At 53.8% G+C, this 20,917-nt stretch overlaps 1 protein-coding gene across 6 annotated transcripts; it reads right to left on the bottom strand.

Annotated features, from left to right (window-relative positions):
* Positions 1 to 11,231: 11,231 nt before the first annotated feature.
* KIF12 (kinesin family member 12) lies at positions 11,232 to 19,929 on the bottom strand. 6 transcript variants are annotated; one of them, XM_050760997.1, is made up of 20 exons: positions 19,849 to 19,929; positions 19,702 to 19,767; positions 19,533 to 19,611; positions 18,892 to 19,019; positions 18,705 to 18,780; positions 18,197 to 18,331; positions 17,891 to 18,026; positions 16,969 to 17,060; positions 16,633 to 16,789; positions 15,796 to 15,914; positions 15,605 to 15,709; positions 14,938 to 15,040; positions 14,766 to 14,856; positions 14,472 to 14,558; positions 13,981 to 14,071; positions 13,803 to 13,907; positions 13,122 to 13,222; positions 12,921 to 13,030; positions 11,809 to 11,899; positions 11,232 to 11,370 (listed from the first exon to the last, which is right to left on the bottom strand). In XM_050760997.1, the coding sequence occupies exons 1-19, from the start codon at positions 19,872 to 19,874 to the stop codon at positions 11,847 to 11,849; spliced, it is 1,860 nt and encodes a 619-aa protein (XP_050616954.1). In that variant the 5' UTR covers positions 19,875 to 19,929; the 3' UTR covers positions 11,232 to 11,370; positions 11,809 to 11,846. The 6 variants fall into 6 exon arrangements, with proteins under 6 accessions (XP_050616954.1, XP_050616955.1, XP_050616956.1 ...); XM_050760998.1 differs by lacking the exon at positions 11,809 to 11,899 and having other exon boundaries at positions 12,912 to 13,030; positions 19,849 to 19,928; XM_050760999.1 differs by lacking the exon at positions 11,809 to 11,899 and having other exon boundaries at positions 19,849 to 19,928.
* Between the last annotated feature and the right edge of the window lie 988 nt (positions 19,930 to 20,917).

Here is a 20,917-nt window from a genome sequence, read left to right as displayed (position 1 = left end):
ACCTCCGCCTTCTGGACTCAAGCAATTCTTGTGCCTCAGCCTCCCAAGTAGCTGAGATTACAGGTGCCCGCCACCACACCCGGCTAATTTTTGTATTTTTAGTACAGACAGGGTTTCGTCGTGTTGGCCAGGATGTCTTTAACTCCTGACCTTGGGTAATCCGCTCTCCTCAGCCTCCCAAAGTGCTGGGATTACAGGCGTGAGCCACTGCTCCCAGCCTACATTTAAGATTTTAAATGAGAACTTTTTAAAACCCAGGTCAGTTGTCTGTGTGCTCACACTCTTGCCAGCAATACCACAGGCCTATTAATTTCCCTTCTCCAGTGGTCAAAGCTACTGTCCTTACTTCCTCCCTGCTCTTGGCCTGGAACATTCCATACTCTCAGCCACCTCTCTGCTAGAGCTGGGAATGACCCCTTCAGGCAGGCAGTCCCAAGAATAAGACCCCTGCTTATGTGAGAATCGAAGGATTCCCCCATGTAGTCAGTGCAGAAACAAATGGTGCATCATGTCTCTTCTGTAACGTTCAGTCAGTACATCCCTGTTTCACTGGTATCCAGAACAAGCGTGCTTCTATTCATAAATGTGTTTCCTTTGCTCCGTCACCCTAACCTTGGCCAGTGATTGCATTCCCTTCTTGCTTTGGCTGCTAGGAAGCTCAAAGCCATGATGTAAGTTTAAGCACAGTTACTGTCTTGGTTTAGCTTTCTGGGACAGTCATCTTCCTGTTCCTTGTGTTCACAAAGTTTCTCAATCTTTGAGGTTTTGGTTAATGATGGTAGCAAGGAGGTGGTAAACCCCCGACTTCTCCTCTTTCTGCGTGACGTTGGGGGTGGCGTTCCCTCGCTAAAGACCACTTTCCTAATCTGTGAACTGAAGAAAACAGTTCTTGTTCTGTCAAGAGGCCAAGAGAGACAATGTGTGAGGAAGTGTTCTATAAACTGTCCACTGCCTTACCTGTGTGGTGGCTCAGGGTGTCTGTCTTTGGAGGAGGCAGGCCTGGTATAAGAATAAATAACAATGAACCACTAATAGGAATAAAGTCATCCTACTAAGCCTGCTTACAGTGCATGAAGATGGCTCGCTGACCTTCATGTTGGGCCGGCACGACTAGGGTTATCAGGCCCATCGTCCAGGTGGGAAGCCTGAGATGCGCAGGTGTGTTCAGAGCCCCAGTCCTAGCCTCTCTTGGACAGGGCTGTTCATTCAGTTGCACAGCCTCTCCTGGGGGTGGGGAGAAGCCCAGAGGAGAAGTCCAGGACGTTGATCTCTTCTCCTGCCTCCAGGAATGTTTGTGCTCCTGAGATTATTAACCAGAGCAAACTCAGAGAGTAAATGCTGCCAAGGGCCACTTGGACTTTTGACTGCTTTTTAAAAATTAACCTTGGGACACGAGGTTGTGACCAACAGTGGTCAGAGAGCTTCTGCCCCCTTTCCCTTCTGGCTGCTGGGGTGGGAGGATGGAGCCTTTGGGGTCCCTGCCCTCCTAGGAGGCCCAGGGGTCTAAGAGTCCACGGGAATTGCTAGGTTCTGAAACCATTTGGTTGTGGGGGAGGGTCTCGCCCCTCGCAGGAGACCTCAGAGCCTCAGGGGTGCCCAGTGCAATACGGAATAGAGACCTCAATTTTCAGATGCACATACTGGGACTCAGGGAGGGGATGGGACTTCGTCAAGGTCACCCAGTGTGTGGCTGAGTTGGGGCCAGACAGGCCTGACTGTAGCACCCAGGCTCTCCCCTCATCATTTATTCTTGTGTCTACTTATTCTTTTGCCAAATACGCACTCCTTGTTTGGTGCTAGGGAAAGGATGGACATATGACAGGCCTCCCGGAGCTTCCTCAAGGCCTGGGATTGGGAAACAGACAAGGTGAGAAGACGATGAGACAGGATGTTTGCTTCAGTGATCGGGGAAGCAGAGGCCAGGACAAGGGAGTCAGAACCCAAGAGTAGGAGTCAGCCAGACAACAGCACAAGGGGCGGAGGGGTGCAGGGGGACGGGAGTGGGTTTCAGGCACAGGGAACAGCAATTGCAAAGGCTTAGAGGAAGAAAACAGAGAGAGAGAGATGCATTTGGAATCCAGAAAATAAAAATAAATCCACAGGTCTGGAGCTTGGGGACAGAAGGGAGTGGTGAGAGTGAGGCTGGGGAGGTGGCTGAGGTCCAGTAGGTGGGACCTTGTTGCCGGGCCAAGGGGTGTTGTTTGGGAGTACACGGGGGGGGGGCGCTGGCGAGTTTTCAGAAGTCAAGGCCAACCACATAAGTAATCGGGAGAGATCCATCAGGAGGTAGCGTAAGCAGGAGACCCAGGAAAGTAACTCCTTAGGAGGTTTTCCAGGAAAAAGGAAGGGGCCAGGCCAGGGCACTAGGACCTGGTGACTGGACCCGCAGGGACATCGGGGACATTGACTGGGACTCAGACCAGAGGGTGTGGTCAAGGTTTGAGTCCTCCTCTGCCAATGGTGGAATGATAAGGTGACTTTCTCCGTGACAGGAGGCCTTGCCTCCAATGTCTGACCTTGTTCAGTTTCCACGGCCTCGTGTCACAGCCTGTCCACTCAGGGTCCCCATGGCGTGGCAGGAGGTGCACACCACCCATAACTCCATGACCAGTGGCGTGGAGGGGTGTTCTCACTGCCCTGTGATTTCTAGGCATCGCTACTCATCCCTACACCTCCGTCCCAAAGAGCAAATCCACCCAGAGACTTGAGTCCTAGTCCTTGTAGCTTGCTAGGGAACAATAGGGCAGTCCTTTCCCTTCATGGCTTCAGAGTTGAAATAATAACTGAATGAGGGTCACTTGTGAAAATGCACCCCAAATGTGTAGATTTGTAGGACTCCTGTCATCATAGGCACTTGGTACCGCGTGCGCTCCAGCTAAGGACTCCACACATAGCTGGAACTGCACTAAGGTGTGAACTTCCCTTGTCCACCAGGGGGCAGCAGAGAACTTCCAGAAAGACCTACCAGGGTTTGCTCAGAGATTATTCTGTACAGATGGAGACAGGCCAGGAGCAAAGGCTCAAAGAGGTACAACGAGAGCTCGCGCCCAGGCTTCCTTGCCCCAAGCCTACTTAAAATCCCCTGCTGAGTATAAAACATTTGGCCTCTACCTTGCCCATCCCTACCCTGCTGGAGAGTTTGATGCTTGGTTGGGGCCCTTCAAAAAAATAGTTTTGCTGTGGAACTAGAATTGGGTGCAGTTGCTGCAGACCACAAAGGCTACAATAATTTTACTAAGTTTTTACTGCCTGCCAAGTCCATGCAGAGCACTGCAAGAGCATGTCATTCTAAATCCTCTATTAAGAATCTCTTTGGAGGCCGGGTGGAGTGGCTCAGGCCTGTAATCCCAACATTTTGGGAGGCCGAGGCGGGCGGATCACCTGAGGTCAGGACTTGGAAACCAGCCTGGCCAACAGGGTGAAACTCCTACCTCTACTAAAAATACAAAATTAGCTGGGCGTGGTGGTACACGCCTGTAATCCCAGCTACTTGGGAGCCTGAGGCAGAAGAATCATTTGAACCCAGGAGGCAAAGGTTGCAGTGAGCTGAGATCACTCCATTGCACTCCAGCCTGGGCAACAAGAGTGAAACTCCATCTCAAAATAAAAGAAAAAGGAAAAAAAAGAATCTTTTTGTGGGGTGGTGGGGAGGGAGAGCATCAGGAAGAATAGCTAATGGATCCTGGGCTTAATACCTAGATGATGGGTATATCTGTGCAGCAAACAACCATGGTACCTGTTGACCTATGTGGCAAACCTGCAGATCTGCACATATACCTCAGAACTTCAAATAAAAGTTGAAGAAAAAAAAAAAATCTTATTCTGCTGATAGCCCTATTTTGTAGATAGGGAAACTGAAGCTAAGAGATCAGGTGATCATGTGTTGAAGGTCACCCAGACATTAAATTCAAACCAAGATCTGTTTCTGTTACACTTAAGGCACTCTGCTGACCCTATCTCTTGTCTCCTGGCTAGAACTTAGGCCCTGTTCTTTAGACACTTGGAATTGATGAGTCTCCCTTCATTGGACTCTTCATAGCCAAAGTCAGGCTTATTTCTCCCTTCCCCAGCCAAGGGTCATCTCAGTGTCTGCTATACCAAGTCCAGATCCTCTCTCCCTCCTTGGGGCCCAGCACTGTGCTGGGTGCATAATAGGTGCTCAGCCAACAGTGCTAATTGACTTACTCAGAACCATGGGGGAGATTTAAGTCAGGTCCCAAGAAGGACCACCCAAGCAGACAGCTGAGGGATACTGGGAAATTGGACTCACCACATCCAAAATCCCTTAACCTTATGTTCAGTGAATGAGCAAAGGAAGGAATGACTGGGCTACTCAATGGCAAAATTTATAAAGCAAAGACCCCTTGTTCTGTGGTGGCTTGTCCTTGAGTCATCAAATTTGAGTTTGTCTGTGTGTTATGGCCTGGAATACTCCCAAGGCGTTGTCCAGCATGCTGTGGTGATTAAGCAGCTGAACTTTATATCCAGACAGACCTGAGTTCCAGTCATGACTGTGACCCTTTCCTACCTGTTTGATCTTAGCTAAGTGACTTCACTTTTCTTTCTCTTCTGTTAAATGGGGTTAATAAGAGCTTATAGGGGTGTATGAGAATTAAATGATTAGAAGCATGTCATGTCTTTGCCCCTTGGAGAGAGCTTAGTCAATAATAAACACTGGCCCTGGGTCAGGGGTGTCCTTAGATGTTGTCAGTCCAGGTTCCTGATTGCAGGAGTGGGTGGCTTAGCCTGGAGAAGCACTCCTGCCCTTATCATATGTGGAGCTCAGATTGTCTTTGAGATCAGAGCGCCCTGAGGACAGAGCTTGTGGCCCAGGATCTAGCTCCTTTTGCACCCCTGAGGAAATGGTTACTAAAGAATAAACTTCCAAAGGCCTTGTCTGTGTCCAGGAAGGGGACACAGGCATATTCCTGCTTGTTGCAGGCCAATTTTATTGTCCATTGAAGCAGGACCTCCAGGGACCTGCCCCAACTCCTGGCTGCCCGAGTTGATGCAACCCAGCATCTCTGAAAGGACTAAAATTGTTCTTTCCTGAAACCACAAGGCAAGCTGAGCTCTCTGGAAATTCCCACCGGCCTTTCTTCAGTGAAGACAAATGGATTTCTCTGAATCAGTTGCCTTGGAAGGGCAGTGGGAACTCTTCCCTGGCTCTTGCCCTTGGGCGACAAAGTCCTTCTTTCCACTTCTTTCCCTGGAAGAATCTGTGTTAGGAGGGTCTCCCTGGAGGAAGGAGCCAGCCCAACTGGACGTCAACAAGTTCATGAGTCTGTAATAATGGGAGTCCAGAAATTGACACAATTCCTCCCCCGCAAGTACAGAAATGATAGAATGCTTGCGCTGAAAGCATCCATTGGTAATAATGACAGCAATAACAACTAGCGTTTATTTAGCACTAACCATGTGCCAGGCTCTGTTCTAAACAGTTTATACGAATTCACTTCTAGTTCTCACATCATCCGCTGTGAGCATATATTAACTCCTCATAGGGTAAACCAATTTTATCCCCACTTTACAGAGGAGGAAACTGGGGTTCAAAGAGATTCACTCTTTTGTCCAGCCTCCCACAGCTGGTATGTTGGGCAGATAGAGGGTGAGAAAGCGAGAGGGTTTGCCCAAAGATCTGTAGCCTGGAGACCACGGAGATGTCCTGCGTCCACCCAGGGCCCTGTCCCGTGGACAAAGGCTGGGCTGCAGGGCTGCACTTCTAATTGTCTAGATTCCAGCTCAGGCACTGGGTGGTTTTTAAAGAATCCCTTTGGTGTTGGGGTGATGAAGGATCCACCACCAGCGAGGAGGTTTAGAAAGTCCCTTCCTCTGCTTCATCAAAGTGCCTCTGCGTGGTCTGGCCTTGCTGGATTGTGCCGGGCTTTGGTGGAGAACAATGTCTCCAGGAAAGCACCCCAACTGTCCTCAGGGGTTCCTAAGTTGGATAGAAGCTGATCCTCTACCTGTACTTCCTCTGTGGTCCCACTGGGTGGCACCTGGCTTGGTGGTTAAGGCCAGCCAGGTTCAAATCCTGCTTCTGCCACCTACTGGCTGCGTGACCTTGGGCAAGTTCTGAGCCCCTTCCTGCCTTGGTTTCCTCACTGCAACATGAGAATACTGACAGTACCTACTTCTCAGAGTTGTGAGAAATGAGCGAGTTAACACACGGCAAGTGCTGGGAGCAGTGCCTGGCACCAGATAAATTTGCTAATTGCTATTATTTATCCCTTTGCCTCCTGATTGTCGCTTTGCTTGTCCTTTCCTCCACTTGGCTGGAAGCTTCTTGAGAAGAGGTCGTTGGCGCAGGGTCAGGTTGGTGTCACTTGTATCCAGCAGAGGCGGCCTGGCCTTCAAGTGGGGGCTTAGTAAACATGTGATAAGCAGGGGAGCCACACACTGGATGAAGTTTCTTGAGAAAGACACGTCTGCCCAACTTTCAAAAAAGTCCTCTCAAAGGTCTTTGCCAGCCCATGCAGATGCCAGTGATAGCCAGGGACTTGTCTGACATACACAGGAGGTCTGTGCCAAGGCAGGCTTTGAACCCAGGTCTCCAGATTCCAGTCCTGGTCTCCAACCCCAGCACTAACCCATATACGAGTTCCAGTAGCTTCCAGTCTGTGGTTCAAAACAAGACTGCCCCTACTTGCCCAACCTGCGCTGCCATGCTTGATTGCCTAAAATACAGGAAGATGAGCCGCTGGAAGCTAAACAAGAAGACAGAAATGGAAAAAGGACATTGAAGAGGACAAGAATATGCCATGAAGGGGCTGAATCCTATCATGAAGGGGCTGGAAATGAATATGAATTTGGAGCAAATGTGTCATTAGGCAAAGAGAAGAAAGACCTTGAGGGGGGGAAGGCAGGCCCATTTGGGATGCTGAGAGAAAGCTGGTGTGGCTGAAGCAGCAAGATGTTCTTGGCAGGAGGGTCTTCACAAACTCTCACAATGACTCCCAGTTTTGGGGTCTATCTGGGAGTTGGCCCCCCAGACAAGACCTCATAGCCTTTTAAGTACAAGTGTCCACAGGAGTGCTCTTCCAGAAGCTTGTGCCATCCAACTGCAATGCTTTCTGCCATGCTCCTCATTGTGCAATGAAAAGGGGCTAAGAGTTGGGATCCCCAAGGATCTGGAAAATTCAACCAAGGATCTGGGCAGCCAGCATTCTAGAAACCCATGGATGGCCTTCAGAACTCTGGTGAATGTCCCTTCCCCACTACATCCCCGCCCAGCCAAAGATTCTAGAGAATCCCTCCCAACTTGTCTACAGTGTTTTAACATTTCAGAAAGATCTTCTAGGGGTTTGGAATCCTGGAAAATTTCTGTAGTGTCTCAGGATTTCCAACAGCTTCCCCCAATTCTAATGTTCCGAAGTAGTGAAGACCTTCTTTTGACAGTTCTTGAGAACTCTACCATGTTTCGGGGTCCAGAGAACTGCCCCCTACTTCTAGCAATCTGCAGAAGGCCTGTAGCTTGCAGGGCTCAAGAAATGTTCTTCTGAGTCCACAAGTTCTCGATAAGCACCAAGTGAATTGGAAGGGTCCTGATACATTACTGGGATCCTGTGGAATTCCCCCAGGGTTTAGGGATCCTAGAAGTATGGCAGTTCTAGAGGGAGGATGCTGACTGTATTTGTCGGTTCTCATGCTGCTAATAAAGACATACCCAAGACTGAGTGATTTATAAAGAAAAAGAGGTTTAATGGACTCACAGTTCCACATGACTGGGGAGGTCTCACAATCATGGCAGAAGGTGAATGAGGAGCAAAGTCCCGTCTTATGTGGTGACAGGCAAGAGAGCATGTGCAGGGAACCTGCCCTTTATAAAACCATCAGATCTTGTGAGACTTATTCACTATCACAAGAACAACACGGGAGCCGGGCGCGGTGGCTCAAGCCTGTAATCCCAGCACTTTGGGAGGCCGAGACGGGCGGATCACGAGGTCAGGAGATCGAGACCATCCTGGCTAATATGGTGAAACCCCGTCTCTACTAAAAATACAAAAAACTAGCCGGGCAAGGTGGTGGGCGCCTGTAGTCCCAGCTACTCAGGAGGCTGAGGCAGGAGAATGGCGTAAACCCGGGAGGCGGAGCTTGCAGTGAGCTGAGATCCGGCCACTGCACTCCAGCCTGGGCGACAAAGCGAGACTCCGTCTCAAAAAAAAAAAGAACAACACGGGAAAACCTAGCCCCATGATTCAGTTTCCTCCCACCAGGTCCCTCCCACAATACATAGGAATTACAGGAGCTACGATTCAAGATGAGATTTGGGTGGGGACACAGCCAAACTATGTCACTGACTGAGAGATGGATGCATGACTTATGAGACAAGGGTAGTGAAGGCCAGTCTCCTTGAGTCCTATGTCTCTTTCTGGAAAAGGATGTGGGGTTTTGCTGAGCTGGAGTGTGAACTGGAACCGGGAAACTGGAAAATCGTGGCTGGCTCCAGCAGGAATCGTCCAAACATGAATGAACCAGTGAGGCCAGGGTCCCCCTGGGTGGTCCCCCTCCATCCTCCCAAGGCGATTAAGGAAAGCTCTCACACTCTCACGCTTGGTGCCAAGGCCTCCCCTGCCTGGGGCTGAGGACCTCCCAGCAAGCAGGCCCACAATGCAGTGAGATAAGGGTTCTGGGGAGTGGGGAGGAGCCCAGGCACAAACCTGCAGAGCCACCCAAGCTAACGTGGCATCGAAATTACCTATATTAGAAAATAAAGGCTTTAGGGCACTCATCAGGCTCAACCTCCCTGTTCAGGTCTCTGTACAAACATCACCTCCAACGGAACTCCCTGCTTAGGACTGCACCCCTGCCCCGACAGAGCTCCACTCTCCTGCTCTATTTTACTCCATAGCATTTATCACCATCTGACATGCCACGTATTTTGCCCTCTTTGTTTGTTGTCTATGTTCCATGAGGGTAAAAGTCCTATGCTTTATTCAGTGCTAGCCCACAGAAAGCAGGTTCTTATAGAATGTTTGCACTGAAAGCATCCATGAGTAATAATGACAGCAAAGACCACTAGCATGTATTTAGCACTAACCACATGCCAGGCTCTGTTCTAAACAGTTCTGTCAATATATATTGAATGAATTTTTTTTAACCTGATCATCAATTCCATCAAATTGCCATGTTGACTAAAGGTTGCTTTTGGCGAAACTGTCTGCAACTGGCAAAGCTACATGCTCCACTCTTTCCACATGTCAGGGAATTTCATTCGCAAGACAGTTTTGTAAAGAAGTACTGTTATTGTGTTCCTTCTGGGGATAAGTGACTTGGGCTCAGAGCAGTTGAGTCACTAGCCCAGGATCACTCATGGGTTTGAGCTTGGGTGGTTCCATCTGTGGGCTGAACCACAGCCTGCTCTGCCTGGTCCGGCTGGCTATGGTATCTGGCTGTCACCTTCTGTCCCTGGGCTCTGCTTCCACAGATTCTGGCCTTCCAGGAAGCCACCACTGTAGAAAACCTCTAATGCCCAGTCACAAGTGTTGCCTACCAATTCCTGGCCACGGGGGCTCCAACCCAAATGGACTCCACCACTCCCAGCTTCAGGGACCAGCCCTGCATAGACTCAGGAGCCAAGGGCCTGCAGTGGGGGAGACCCAGAGAGGCCCAGCAGCCTGCCCCAAGTCACACAGCACACTCAAGTATCCTTGAAACAGCTTGCTCTTATCTCTGGGTCCCCACTCCGCTAGGAAAAAGGGGGTACATTCCCAAAGCTAGTTTCCAGAATGATGGGTGGGAGAGCACTGAGTCTTTCTTTGCTTGGTCCTGCACTGGGGAGTGTGGTGGGGTAAAGCGATCCTGATTTCCTCAGGCCAGGTCTGAGGAGCACAGTGGCCAGTCTGAGGAGCACAAGTGGCCAGTCTGAGTTCTGTTCCAGGTGGTGGCTGTGACCTCCCTCCAGCAACCCCAGCTGCTCCCTGGCTGGCCCTCTGGTCTCAGCCTGCTGCCTCCCAAGGGCTCCCCAAGCCTGTGGCTAAGGCCGTCCTGCCCGGACCTTGCCTAAGTCCAGGTCATGGGTCTGAGGGGATGCCCAGCCCGAGGCCCAGCTCAGCTACTACTGGCTGAGGTGTCTCATCTCCTCTGTGTTGGTCTCTTTATAGTACCCCGTCTCCAGTCAGGCTACCTCCCACAGGTGGCCAGCGTGACCTAAATACAAATTTAGGCTGGTGATGCCTCAAGACCCTTCCATGGCTCCCCTCTGCCCTTGGCACAAGCCCAAACTCTGGTTGTGGCCTGGAAGGCCCTGTCCTTCCTGGCCCTGACCACCTTTGGAACCTCAGAGGTCTGTAACCTTTGCGTCCACAGCCCCTCCACCTTCCCTTGAACCAAATGCTGTCTACCCTCCAAGCCTTAGTCATGGCCTCCTTGGGAAACCTTCCCTGACCCCCTCAATGGTCACTGATCAAGTGACTTTCCTTTGTGCCTCCACAGTCCCTTGGGCTTCCCCCAGCCCATGTGAGGTGGTAAATGTCTGTCTGTCCCCCAGCACACTGTGAGCTCCCTGGAAAAGCCACCTTGGTCCTTGTTTGTCTTGTCACCTTATGGCTTGATTTGCAGTTGATGCCAGCGGTGTTTTGCTTTGTTGTTTTTCAAGGCTGGAGTGCAGTGGTATGATCATGGCTCACTGCAGTCTCAGCCACTTGTTTTCAAGTGATCTCCTGCCTCAGCCCCCTGAGTAGCTGGGACTATAGGTGTGTGCCGCCATGCCCAGCTGATTTTTTATTTTTTGTAGAGATAGGGTCTTACTATGTTGCCCAGCCTGGTCCCAAACCCCTGGGCTCAAGCAATCCTCCTACCTTGGCCTCCCAAAGTGTTGGGATTACAGGCACCCAGCCATCAGTGTTGTTTGTTGAATGAATGAATGAACAAATGAAGGAACCATGTGGGTCTGTTTCCCTAACGGTAAGCGGGAGAGTTAGGTTAGCCTCATAGCTCTTTCTATAATGGGCCCTCTCTCTCTTCCCCACAATTCCTCATGTCATACCTGGACTTCTCCGTAACCACAGACCCACTGTATATGGTTTGGCTCTGTGCCCCCACCCAAATCTCATGTTGAATTACAATCTCTAATATTGGGGGAGGGACCTGGTGGGAGGTGATTGGATCATGGGGGCAGATCTCCCCCTTGCTGTTATGACAGTGAGTCCTCACGAGATCTGGTTGTTTGAAAGTGTGTAGCACTTCTCCCTTCATTCTCTCTCTCTCCTGCTCCGCCATGGTAAGATGTGCTTGCTTCCCCTTCGCCCTTCTGCCGTGATAAGTTTCCTGAGGCCTCCCAGTCATGCTTCCTGTACAGCCTGCAGAGCTGTGAGTCAAATCGTGTTTCTTCATAAATGACCCAGCCTCAGGTAGTTCTTTACAGCAGTGCTGAGAACAAACGAATACAGCATTTTACAGGGCATTAATGCCATGAATCAGATATTGCTCACAGCCTTGACCCCAGATATTGCTCACAGCCTTGACCCTCACTAGAACTCAATGGGAAGGAAGCTGTGTCCCCCACTTAATTGACTGAAAATCAGAGTGTCCAGAGAGGGAACAGGGCTTGCCCAAAGTCCCAGCGCAGATCTATGGCACAAGAAGCCAGGCCTCCTGATCCCCACCAGCACCAGGACCCATGGTGACACAGAGTGAGCCCTTTGACCCCCCATCTCCCTGTGCACCAGGCCAAATCAGTTTCCCTCACGTCTCCTTCATGGAGATGCTTGCCATTCAATTGCCCCCCGCCTACCCAATGGCATGTAGCAGTTGCTTAATCAAAACTTGTATAATACATGAAAGGAGGCCAGGCGCGGTGGCTCACACCTGTAATGCCAGCACTTTAGGAGGCCGAGGCAGGCAGATCACGAGGTCAGGAGATCGAGACCATCCTGGGTAACATAGTGAAACCCTGTCTCTAACAACAACAACAACAACAAAATACAAAAATTAGCTGGGCGTGGTGACACGTGTCTGTAATCCCAGCTACTCGAGAGGCTGAGGCAGCAGAATCGCTTGAACCTGGGAGGCGGAGGTTGCAGTGAGCTGAGATCGTGTCACTGCACTCCAGCCTGGCAACAAAGCTAGACTCCGTCTCAAAAAAAAAATACATGAAAGGAGATGGGAGCTTGGGATATTCCAGACTGGAAGGGGACACACATTTGTGCCAAGATTCCTAGCCCTTCCTCTCTCTAACTCCCCACGGGGAAGTGACTGACAATCCCAGAGGACAGAACCGACCAGACTTGGAGCTGATGCCTCTCTTTATTCATGTACTTCATCCCCTGCTGCCTGGTTTCTCCTGAATCCCCTTGCTCCCCTAAATAGCACCCCCAGGCCCCGCCCCAGCCCAGCTTCAGGTGGAGTGGCTGCTGTCTCCATTTGGCAAATGGGGAGACTGAGGCCCAAGAGCACAGAGCCCAGTCTGAGGTCACACAGCAGTCTCCTGGGTTCCCATTTGGCCTTCAACGGGGAGAGAGGACTTGGCCTGGGCTCCGTGCACCCTCACTGCAGGGTGGCTGGCTGCGGCCACGTCGCAGGGAGCTGCCAATCTGGTCTCTGAGGGCCTCCAGTCTCTGGGCCAGGTTTGGAACCCCGGCCCCACCTAAGGAGCAGTGAGACTCAAGGCCTGCCCTCTCCTGGGCCCCTCCTCGCCGAGGTCCATCTGGGTCCCAACATCCTCTAGAGAAGCCTCAGGGGGTAGGTGCCCTCCACCCTTTCCCCCACCCCACCCCCATACACCACGGGCTCCAGCATACATCTGGGCATGCAGGTGCTCCTAAAAAGAGAATTCCAAGTTTGGAAGTAGAAAGATCTTAGAAGCCACTTCTCAATACCCACCCCATTTCAGAGATGAGGCCTGGAGAGGGTGGGTTCTACCCCAAGATCACAGAGAACATTAGGGGCCCCTCCCTGTCTCCCTTCTTCACCTCTCAGACCTGGTGATGTCTTTGGGGGCCTCACGGGCATGGGGGGTGCAGAAGGTACCACCTCCTCCTCCATCAACATCTCTGCCAGGACCCGAGTCTGAGTCCAGTCACTGTGACTCCTGGGCCAGGGTGAGTTGGGAGATGGGAGGTGAGCCTTTGAGCTCCCCAGACCAACCCCCTCCGACCTCAGTGTCCCAGGGAGGGACCCACCTCTCTCTTGGGCACTTGGCAGAGCCAGGGCTGCATGGGGGTGCCCAGGGTGGGGGTCGGGCAGATGGGGGCCTGCCACCTGAGGCCTCAGGGTCCAACACCTGCAGGAAAGACCAGAGCACACTCTGGGTGACCTCAGTCCTGCCTCTCTGTGTCCCACTTACCTGGTGCTAGCCATGAAACCCTGCTATGCCTACCCCACAAGGTATCAAGAATGTCAGGATGGCATAAAGGGGTGGGGTCCTGGTCGCCTTCTTCTGTGTGCAGCGGGTGGTTCTTCTCCCAACCTCTCCTGAGACTAGAAGCCTCCTGAGAGCAGGAACCATGTCTGGTCTATTTCCGAATCCTCAGAGCCCAGAAGAGAGGTTGGTATAAAGCAAGGAGCTTGGGGAGTTACTGAAGGAGTGAGTGAATGTACAATTCAGTAAATCCATAAGTGAGTAAATATGTGAGTGATTGAATAAGTGAATGACAGGATGAATTCCTAAAAGAGGGCAGGGTGGAGAGGAGGGAGGGTAAACAGCTATTTTAAACCCAGGCAGAGGGAGCCCTAAGCCAGCCATTCACTCCCCATGATCTAGCATGGAGCCCTGGAATCCCTGGGGCTCTGGACTGATGACTCCTAGATCAAGGGCTCCGGTTCTCCCAGCCTTCCCTCACTCCCACCTTGGCCTTTCCTACCTGGGGCAGGTGGCGCTCCCTTGGCAGGCAGGCCCAGTGGGCAAGGGGCACTCGACACAGTGGGCAGATGTGGCAGCAGGGGCAGGAGTAGACGGGTGGCAGTGCCTGCAAAAGGCTGCGTCAGAGGCTCCATGATGTCCCTACTTGTCACCCCTCCAGGCTGGGCAGTGAGACTCACGTGATAAGGGGGAGCTGGGGCCATCAAACAGGGACACGGTGGGGTCAGGCCAGGGCCCTGCTGGTGACGGTAGCTGGCAGAAAGGAGGCGCCTAAAAAGAACAGTGGGGTCTACGCCTGCAGCCTCCAACCCTACCACCAAGCTGGCTTTCAAATCCCCTTCCCAGCTAATACTCCTGGATCCCGTACCAGGTACCAGGCCCTGTTCTCAAGGTTTTACATGTTAACTCATTCTCTCTGATCTTTCAAACAAGCCTATAAAGTAAGCATGATGATGACCCCCATTTTACAGAAGAGGAAACCCAGGCAGTGAGAAGTTAAATGACTTGCCCCAGGTGACACAGCTAGTCGGTGGCAGAGCTGGAAACTGAACCTAGTTGGTCTGAATCCAGAGGCCAGCCTCACGCATTTCATTAAGCCTCAAGCATTTCATCCCTTTTTCCAGCTGCCCTCTGTCCGGAGGCCTGGCTCCAAGTTGGTGGCTCTGCTTACCTCTCAAGTGCATGGACCTGCTGGGCCAGGATGCGCTGCTCATTCCGGGCCAGGTCTTGGCTATTCTGCAGCTGGCTCTTTTCTTTCCTAGGGTAGAGCACAAGCCAGAAAGGGGTAGGAAATGGGGCTTGCGGGGGCATCAGTCAGCTCCTCTTCATTGCAGCATAGCACCAGCTCAGGAAGCAGGTGGGACATAGGGGAGCCAGGGACAGGGAGAGGGGGCAGCTTGGCAGAAGCAGCTTAACAGTGATGGGTGGGGGGGCAGCATCCCTCTGGCTGTGGGCTGGACCCTACCTGAGCCTCTCATTCTCCAGCATGAACTCCTGTAGCATCCCGTACAGGTTCCGCTGGGCCCAGGCCACCCGGGCCCCACTGAGCCCTGACGCTGCAGGGAAGCAGGAGGTGGTGGATCCACAGCAGCCCCAGACCCTATCCCCATCCTACTCTGCCTCCAGGGAGCTCATACTCTTGCAGTCCATTTGGTCCAGCTGGAATTGCAGGCGACGGTTCTCCTCCTGGAGCTGCAGCATCTCTGTCTCTAAACGCTGGGGCTGCTTTGCCACAGGAGACTGTAGGGAAAGAGGCCCAGGGCCACCTTTATGGTTGTATAAGTTGTGCACTGCACAAGGACTTCCAGGTGTGGGAAGTAACTGGGGCCTAAAATCCAGCCCATGCTTCACTCGTCAGCCTTGCATCTTGGCACAAGGCTGCATCTGCCTGGAGGGGTTACCTTGTCCTAACTGCACTGTCCTGGAGGGCCCCACTCTGAGCTGGACTCAGCTCTGAGTCCAATCCCAAACTCAGTTCTGTCCAAACCTTGGGCCAGATGATTCCAGACAAGACCCCTTATTAGACCCCAGATCAATTCCCACTTAACCATGATACCAACTGAGCTAGACCCTGAATCAGATTCCAACTCAAACTCCAACCCTAGACCTGCCCTAAACCTGGCATGACCCTGGCTGGGACCCTGACCTCACCCTACACAGCCATGACACCATTTCCAGGATTCCAATCCTAATCTCAGCTTTGACCCAGTCCAAGACCTCAATCAAGGGACTCAGGCTCCAACTCCTGCCTGATCGTCCAGCAGCTCCACGCCTGTCCCTCAGCCTGTGCCTGCCTATACTCACCTTGGGGGCCTGCGGCCGGGTGGTGACCCGCTGAGCTCGGCTTGCATATCGAAGGGTGCTGAGAGTCTCAGGAAGGCACTGGGCTGAGGGGGACACGCAGGCCACCTGGGGAGTGCACTCCCACTGAGTGCTCCTCTCTGGGGGCCCCCTCCTCAAGACCCAACCCTCCCTGCCAGGCCCCGCTTAAGTACCATGAGGGTGACCCCACGCCCTCCCAGTGAGTCTGCCAGCAACTTGGTGAGCTTGCTGTCCCGGAAAGGGATGTGGCTCTGCTTCCGCTGTGGGTCCAGCAGCAGGGAGATGCAGTGACCTGGGGAGAGACATCAAGAGTCGGGAAGGTTACATTGCTTGCCCAGGGCCATCAGGCTGGGAGGCTGCAGAGCTGGGCTCTCCACCCAGGCCTGCGTTGCCCTAAAAACCCATCTTTCCACATGATCTCATGACTCAGTCAGATTGGTCCCCACCGCCAGACTGGGACTCTTCGAGGGCAGAGAAGGCTCTGTATACCCTGACCCTCAGTGCCCAGCAAAGGGCCTGGTACTCAGGCACTCAGCAGGAAACTTCTAACAAATGGATTGAACACAAAGGAGTTTCGTGGGCATCTCGCATGCATGCCACAGAGGAATCCTGAGGGCCCAGTCCCTGAGGATCTCCAGGTTCGCTATCCTGGGGTGGGGATGGGGAGAAAGGTCAAGTCCCTTCCCTTTACTGGGCCTCAGTCTTCCCAGCTGCACGAGGGACATGCCAAATGTCTCTGAGGGCTCATCTTCTGCAGTTGAGTGGTTCTATTTCCCAAATTAGCATGTAACTTCATACACCGTTAGAGTTTATAGATTCATAAGCAGTGTTTTACGAAGGGAGAAGTCAATAGCAGAGCTGGGGCCAGAATGAGGCCTCTGGTTCCTGGATCGCAGCTCTTTAACCCTCTTCTATGCACTACAACTCCTCTGGTATCCCCTATTGTGGACAGCTGTGAGCCAGGTGCAGAGGAGAGACAGGAAATCACACTGGTGGCCCCCAGGTCTCACCCAGGGCCAGCAGGCTTCGGTTTATGCTGTTGGCCTCAAGCATCAGCTCCCCACGGGATCCCGTGGCTGCAACCTTCTCGCTGCCTGCCAGGTCCACAAAGCACAGCTTCCCACCAACACAGGGTGCCCCGGGGTCCACAGGAGGCATCTGCTGGGCCTGAGGGGTCAGAGCTTCATGGCGACTTGGGAGGGACTATCCCCACCAAAGCCACAAGGTTATGGGGCCAAGGGTTTCCACTAGTACCCCCCATGCACACCCAAGTTGGTTTGTATGTCCAGACACAGACTCTTGCTGGGTGGCCCTGGACAAGCACCTTCCCAGGCTGGGGCACTCACAGTTTGATGGCTGATGTAAAGGGTGAGCAGGGCATGGCTTCGGCTGGAGGCCTGGTTCAGGGTGTGTGCTGAGCTCCTTCGACGGCTGAGACCTGGAAGGGAAAAACATCAGGAGCTGGACCTGGTAGGAAGAACAGGTCATCACCAATGAAGAAAAAGGAGCAAAGGAATCCTGGTGGAGGAGCAAGCCTCATGCAAAGGCAGGGAGGCAACAAAGTGGGTGTTGTTCAGGGAACGATGGGATGCTGGGTCCTGCTGTAGCAGAGATGGGTGAATGGAGGATAGAGAAAACTGAGCAGAAGAATGACAGTCAGATTTGCATTTTATAAACATCTTTCCCAAGGCTTCGTGAAAGAAAGAGGAGAAACTGAGGTAGCGAGATCAGCTGAGAGGTGTGGCAAAGTGTTGGGGCCAGAATCTACAGTCAGCATCTCCAGTGTCTGCCAAAGGAGGTGTGTCCAATAAATACTTGATTTAACAAAAAGAATGAGGCTGAAAGGGAACGGCCTTTAGGCTAAGCTAAGAGGAATGACCTTGATCCTCGGGGTCCTGGAAGGGTGGAGGGTCTGGAGGCAAAGAGAGATGGGGTCTGCAGCATAGAGTAGAATGGATTGGCAGGGGAGAGCCTTGAGGTGCAGAGACCACCAGGGAGCAAGAATGAGTCATGGCTGAGGCGGAGGCCCTGGGCTAAAGAGAGAGCGTGAAAGGAGTTTGGAAGGCAGAATTAGCAGGCCTTGTTGGCAGTGGCTGCAGGGGGTACCCTTGGGCCATGTCTTTGAATTGTAGTTTACTGGTCCTTCCCCACCTCCCCCAGGAGTCATTTCTGAAGCTGCAGCTGCAGTCTAGGTCCCAAGTCCACACTCAGTGAATAATTGAGGAATGGGCACCCCTCCCCGCAAAACTCCCCGCGGTCAGCACACACCCATTTGCAAAAGTTCCATCAGGGCCTCCAGACTCCTAAATTCCACCACCCGCAGCTGCTCCACATAGAAGCCCTGAGTCTTGTTCCATCGAACAGGGAGGGGCCGGGGAGACCCCAGGCTCAGCAAGTCCCGAACCTGGGAGGGGAGGGAGGAGGGTGAGGAAACGGGGAAACGGGTCCACCCACCCCCAGATCTTACTGACAACAGAGTCCCCCACCGCCCCTTCTGCCCTTTGATCCAGGCTCCCTGGAAAGAAGCGCTCCGTTTCCTCATGGGCTGTCTTTCTATTCCTCGCATTCCCTTACCTGCTCATTGTAGATCTCCAGATAAGAGGCGCGAAGGGTGACAGGGGCACCCAGGTGCTGCACGCGGTCTAACAGCCAGGCGAAGGTCCTCTGCATGATGCCAGCCAGGCTAGGGGGTACGGGCACCCCCTCCCCCTGGGGGCAAAACCAACTGAGCCATCGTCATCTCCACAGTAATGACTACCCTCTGTAGCGCATGTATGATACCGTGCGCCGGGAAACGTGCCAAGTTCCCAAGCAATGGCTCATTTAACTCATAGTCGGTACTGTCACTTCCATTTTACAGATGAGAAAACTGAGAGCTAGGAAGGGGCCAAAGCTGAAGCCCAAATGCTCCAAATTGGGCAAGTCCCTTCTCTTTGGTCCTCAGCGTCCTCGTCTGCAAACAAATGGGTCAGGCTGCATCGTCCCAGTCCCTTTCCTCTGGGAGTCTGCGTCGCCTGCGACTCCCCAGGGTTTCCAGCCCACTCAGCCCCGCCCCGTGAGGGCTCCGCCGGCGCTCGCCCACCTGGGGAGGGGGTCCAGTCAGGGTGTAGGTCTTCCCGGAGCCCGTCTGGCCAAAGGTGAAGACAGTGCAGGAGAAGCTGCGGGCGGCAAGGGTGTAGCTGGACTTGGGCGGCTACCCCGGGTGGGGGTTGGGGGTGCGTCGGGGCCCCGCCAGGCCCGGCGCGGAGCGGAGGCGAAGCTTCACTCACCCCCGCAGCGCCAGCTCCCCCAGGCGCCGCACACCGCACGCCCGGAACACGTCCTCCTGCGTGCACGCCGCGTCTAGCACCGCACCGAAACGGAACGCCACTTCGGGACCCCCGCCTGGAGGGCTCACCTGGCGCAGGTAGGGCAGAGGAGCGGAGATCTCTGGAGGAGGGCGGGGCACCCTGGAGGGGCGGGGCACCCTGGAGGGCGGGGCACTCTGGAGGGGCGGGGCACTCAGGAGAAGCGGGGCACTCTGGAGGAGGGCGGGGCACCCTGGAGGAGGGTAGGACTCTCGATGAGGCACTTGGTGGGCGGTCACCCTGCCCTGGGGGTAAGGGGGACACTCAGTAGGGGCGGGGCATTCTGGGGAGGGTGGGACACCCTGGAGGGGCGGGGCATTCTGGGTGAGGGCGGGCACCTTGGGTGCGCGGGCCCTCAGAAGGGGCGGGGCACTCGGAGGGGTTGGCGCGGCGCACCATGGCGGAGGGCTGGGCATCCTGGAAGGGAGGGGCACTCTGGGGAGGGTGGGGCACCTGGGAGAGGAACACTCCGGGGGAGGGTAGGGCCTAGGGCAAAGTTGCCTGGGGGAAGGGACCTGGCGTCCCCGGGATTTGTTGGGGAGACAGAGAGACGGGTTCCTCACCTGCAGAGTCCGGGTCCCTGAGCAGTGCAGCACGCTCTGCTGCCCTCGACGTAGCTCGGCCGCGCTCATGGGACGTACCCTGGGGTCCGACAGAAGGGCAGATGGTACATCCTGATGTCTTCATCGATCCCTGCCTCGCCCAGGTGCCTCCTAGCCAACTTATACCCACCTGAGCACCACCTGGATGGGCGTTTCCGGCCCCTCTGGCCCTTGCTCCAGGCTTCGCGCGAGATCCCTGTGGGCAGCAATGCGAGTTACCATACCTGCACCCAGCGGCTGTTCAGGACTCCTCGAACCTCTCTGAAGATCTGCTTACCCGTCGGGTGACCCGCGTTCCTCCATGTCCTGCTCTGCACACGCAGTTAGCTCCGCCCGCGTCTCCTTTATTTACTCCCCCCAATACCCTCCCTTCTCCACAACACTGGGACTGTCTACACACTTCTTGCATTCCCACCCCATCCCCCATCCCAGGCAGCCATCCATCCGGAAAGGCTCCAGCCTGCCCAGGGCTGGCTCGTTAAAGATTTACCCTTCCTCACCCCTGCGGTGGAGAAAGTCTCTCCCAAGCGAGGGGACCCCTAGCTAGGGGGTTCTGGAGTCTGAGGATCCCTTGCTCTTGGCCAGTCCTCACAAGAGGGACCCGTGGGACCACTCGGACCCGCCTCCTTTGTGCCCAGATGGGGAAACCTAAGCAGGTAGGAAGAACTCAACCAAGGCCACAGAGCTAGCCTGCACAGGACCAGGCTCTACCCACTCTTTCCACACACCCACGCCCACCCCCAGCAGCGCAGCTCAGGGCCCAAGGAACCGCACAGGTCTCAGTCAGCTCTAGGGATGAGTCTCTGAGCTGACCTGAGAACAGGTTTCCAAGCACCTGGTAAAACACTGGGGCACCTGCCTCTCTAATGCCAAAGTTAATCCTAGGCCAGCATGATTGTTTAACCCTCTCCTGGTCTGGCTTATGAGAACAGCAGAGATGTCTGTGAGTGTGCAGGGATGGGGCAATCCCTTATTCTGTGCCAGTCTCCATGCTGGGCACCAGGGCAGAGGAGCCCCATGCAGCCTCTGACCCTTCCCAGCTCACAGTGTGTCTGGAGAGATGGATAAGTACAACCCAGCCGTGTGTAGGGCCTTTAGGGGGAGTACAGAGGCCTGTAGGAGCAGTGGGGGTGGGGAGGAGGTGAAGGTTTTTCAGGCAAAGCAAACAGAAGTCAGGATGGCCAGGGTGGGGTGGGGGAGATGAGTGTGGCACGGAGAAGTAGTTTGAGGCTGGACCTAGCTTATGGCGGGCACATCAAGGAGTCTGGACTCACTCTTCAGGGAACCAGGAAGCCATTAAAGGATTACAAACAGGGATGTGACACCATCAGATTGGCATTGTTATT

This window comes from Macaca thibetana, chromosome 15 (genome assembly GCF_024542745.1).
Source record: "Macaca thibetana thibetana isolate TM-01 chromosome 15, ASM2454274v1, whole genome shotgun sequence".
Taxonomy (NCBI): Eukaryota; Metazoa; Chordata; class Mammalia; order Primates; family Cercopithecidae; genus Macaca; species Macaca thibetana.
The sequence above is the reverse complement of the archived record's forward strand: the minus strand, read 5'-3'. Positions and strand labels throughout refer to the sequence as shown.

Coding starts and splice junctions, on each gene's coding strand:
- KIF12 (XM_050760995.1), bottom strand. CDS start 19,874: ATGGAGGAACGCGGGTCACCCGACGG. Junction 18,332..18,704: donor TGACTGGACCCCCTCCCCAG/GTGGGCGAGCGC, acceptor TTTTGCCCCCAG/GGGGAGGGGGTGCCCGTACC. Junction 13,031..13,121: donor GCCAAGTGCCCAAGAGAGAG/GTGGGTCCCTCC, acceptor ACCCTGGCCCAG/GAGTCACAGTGACTGGACTC.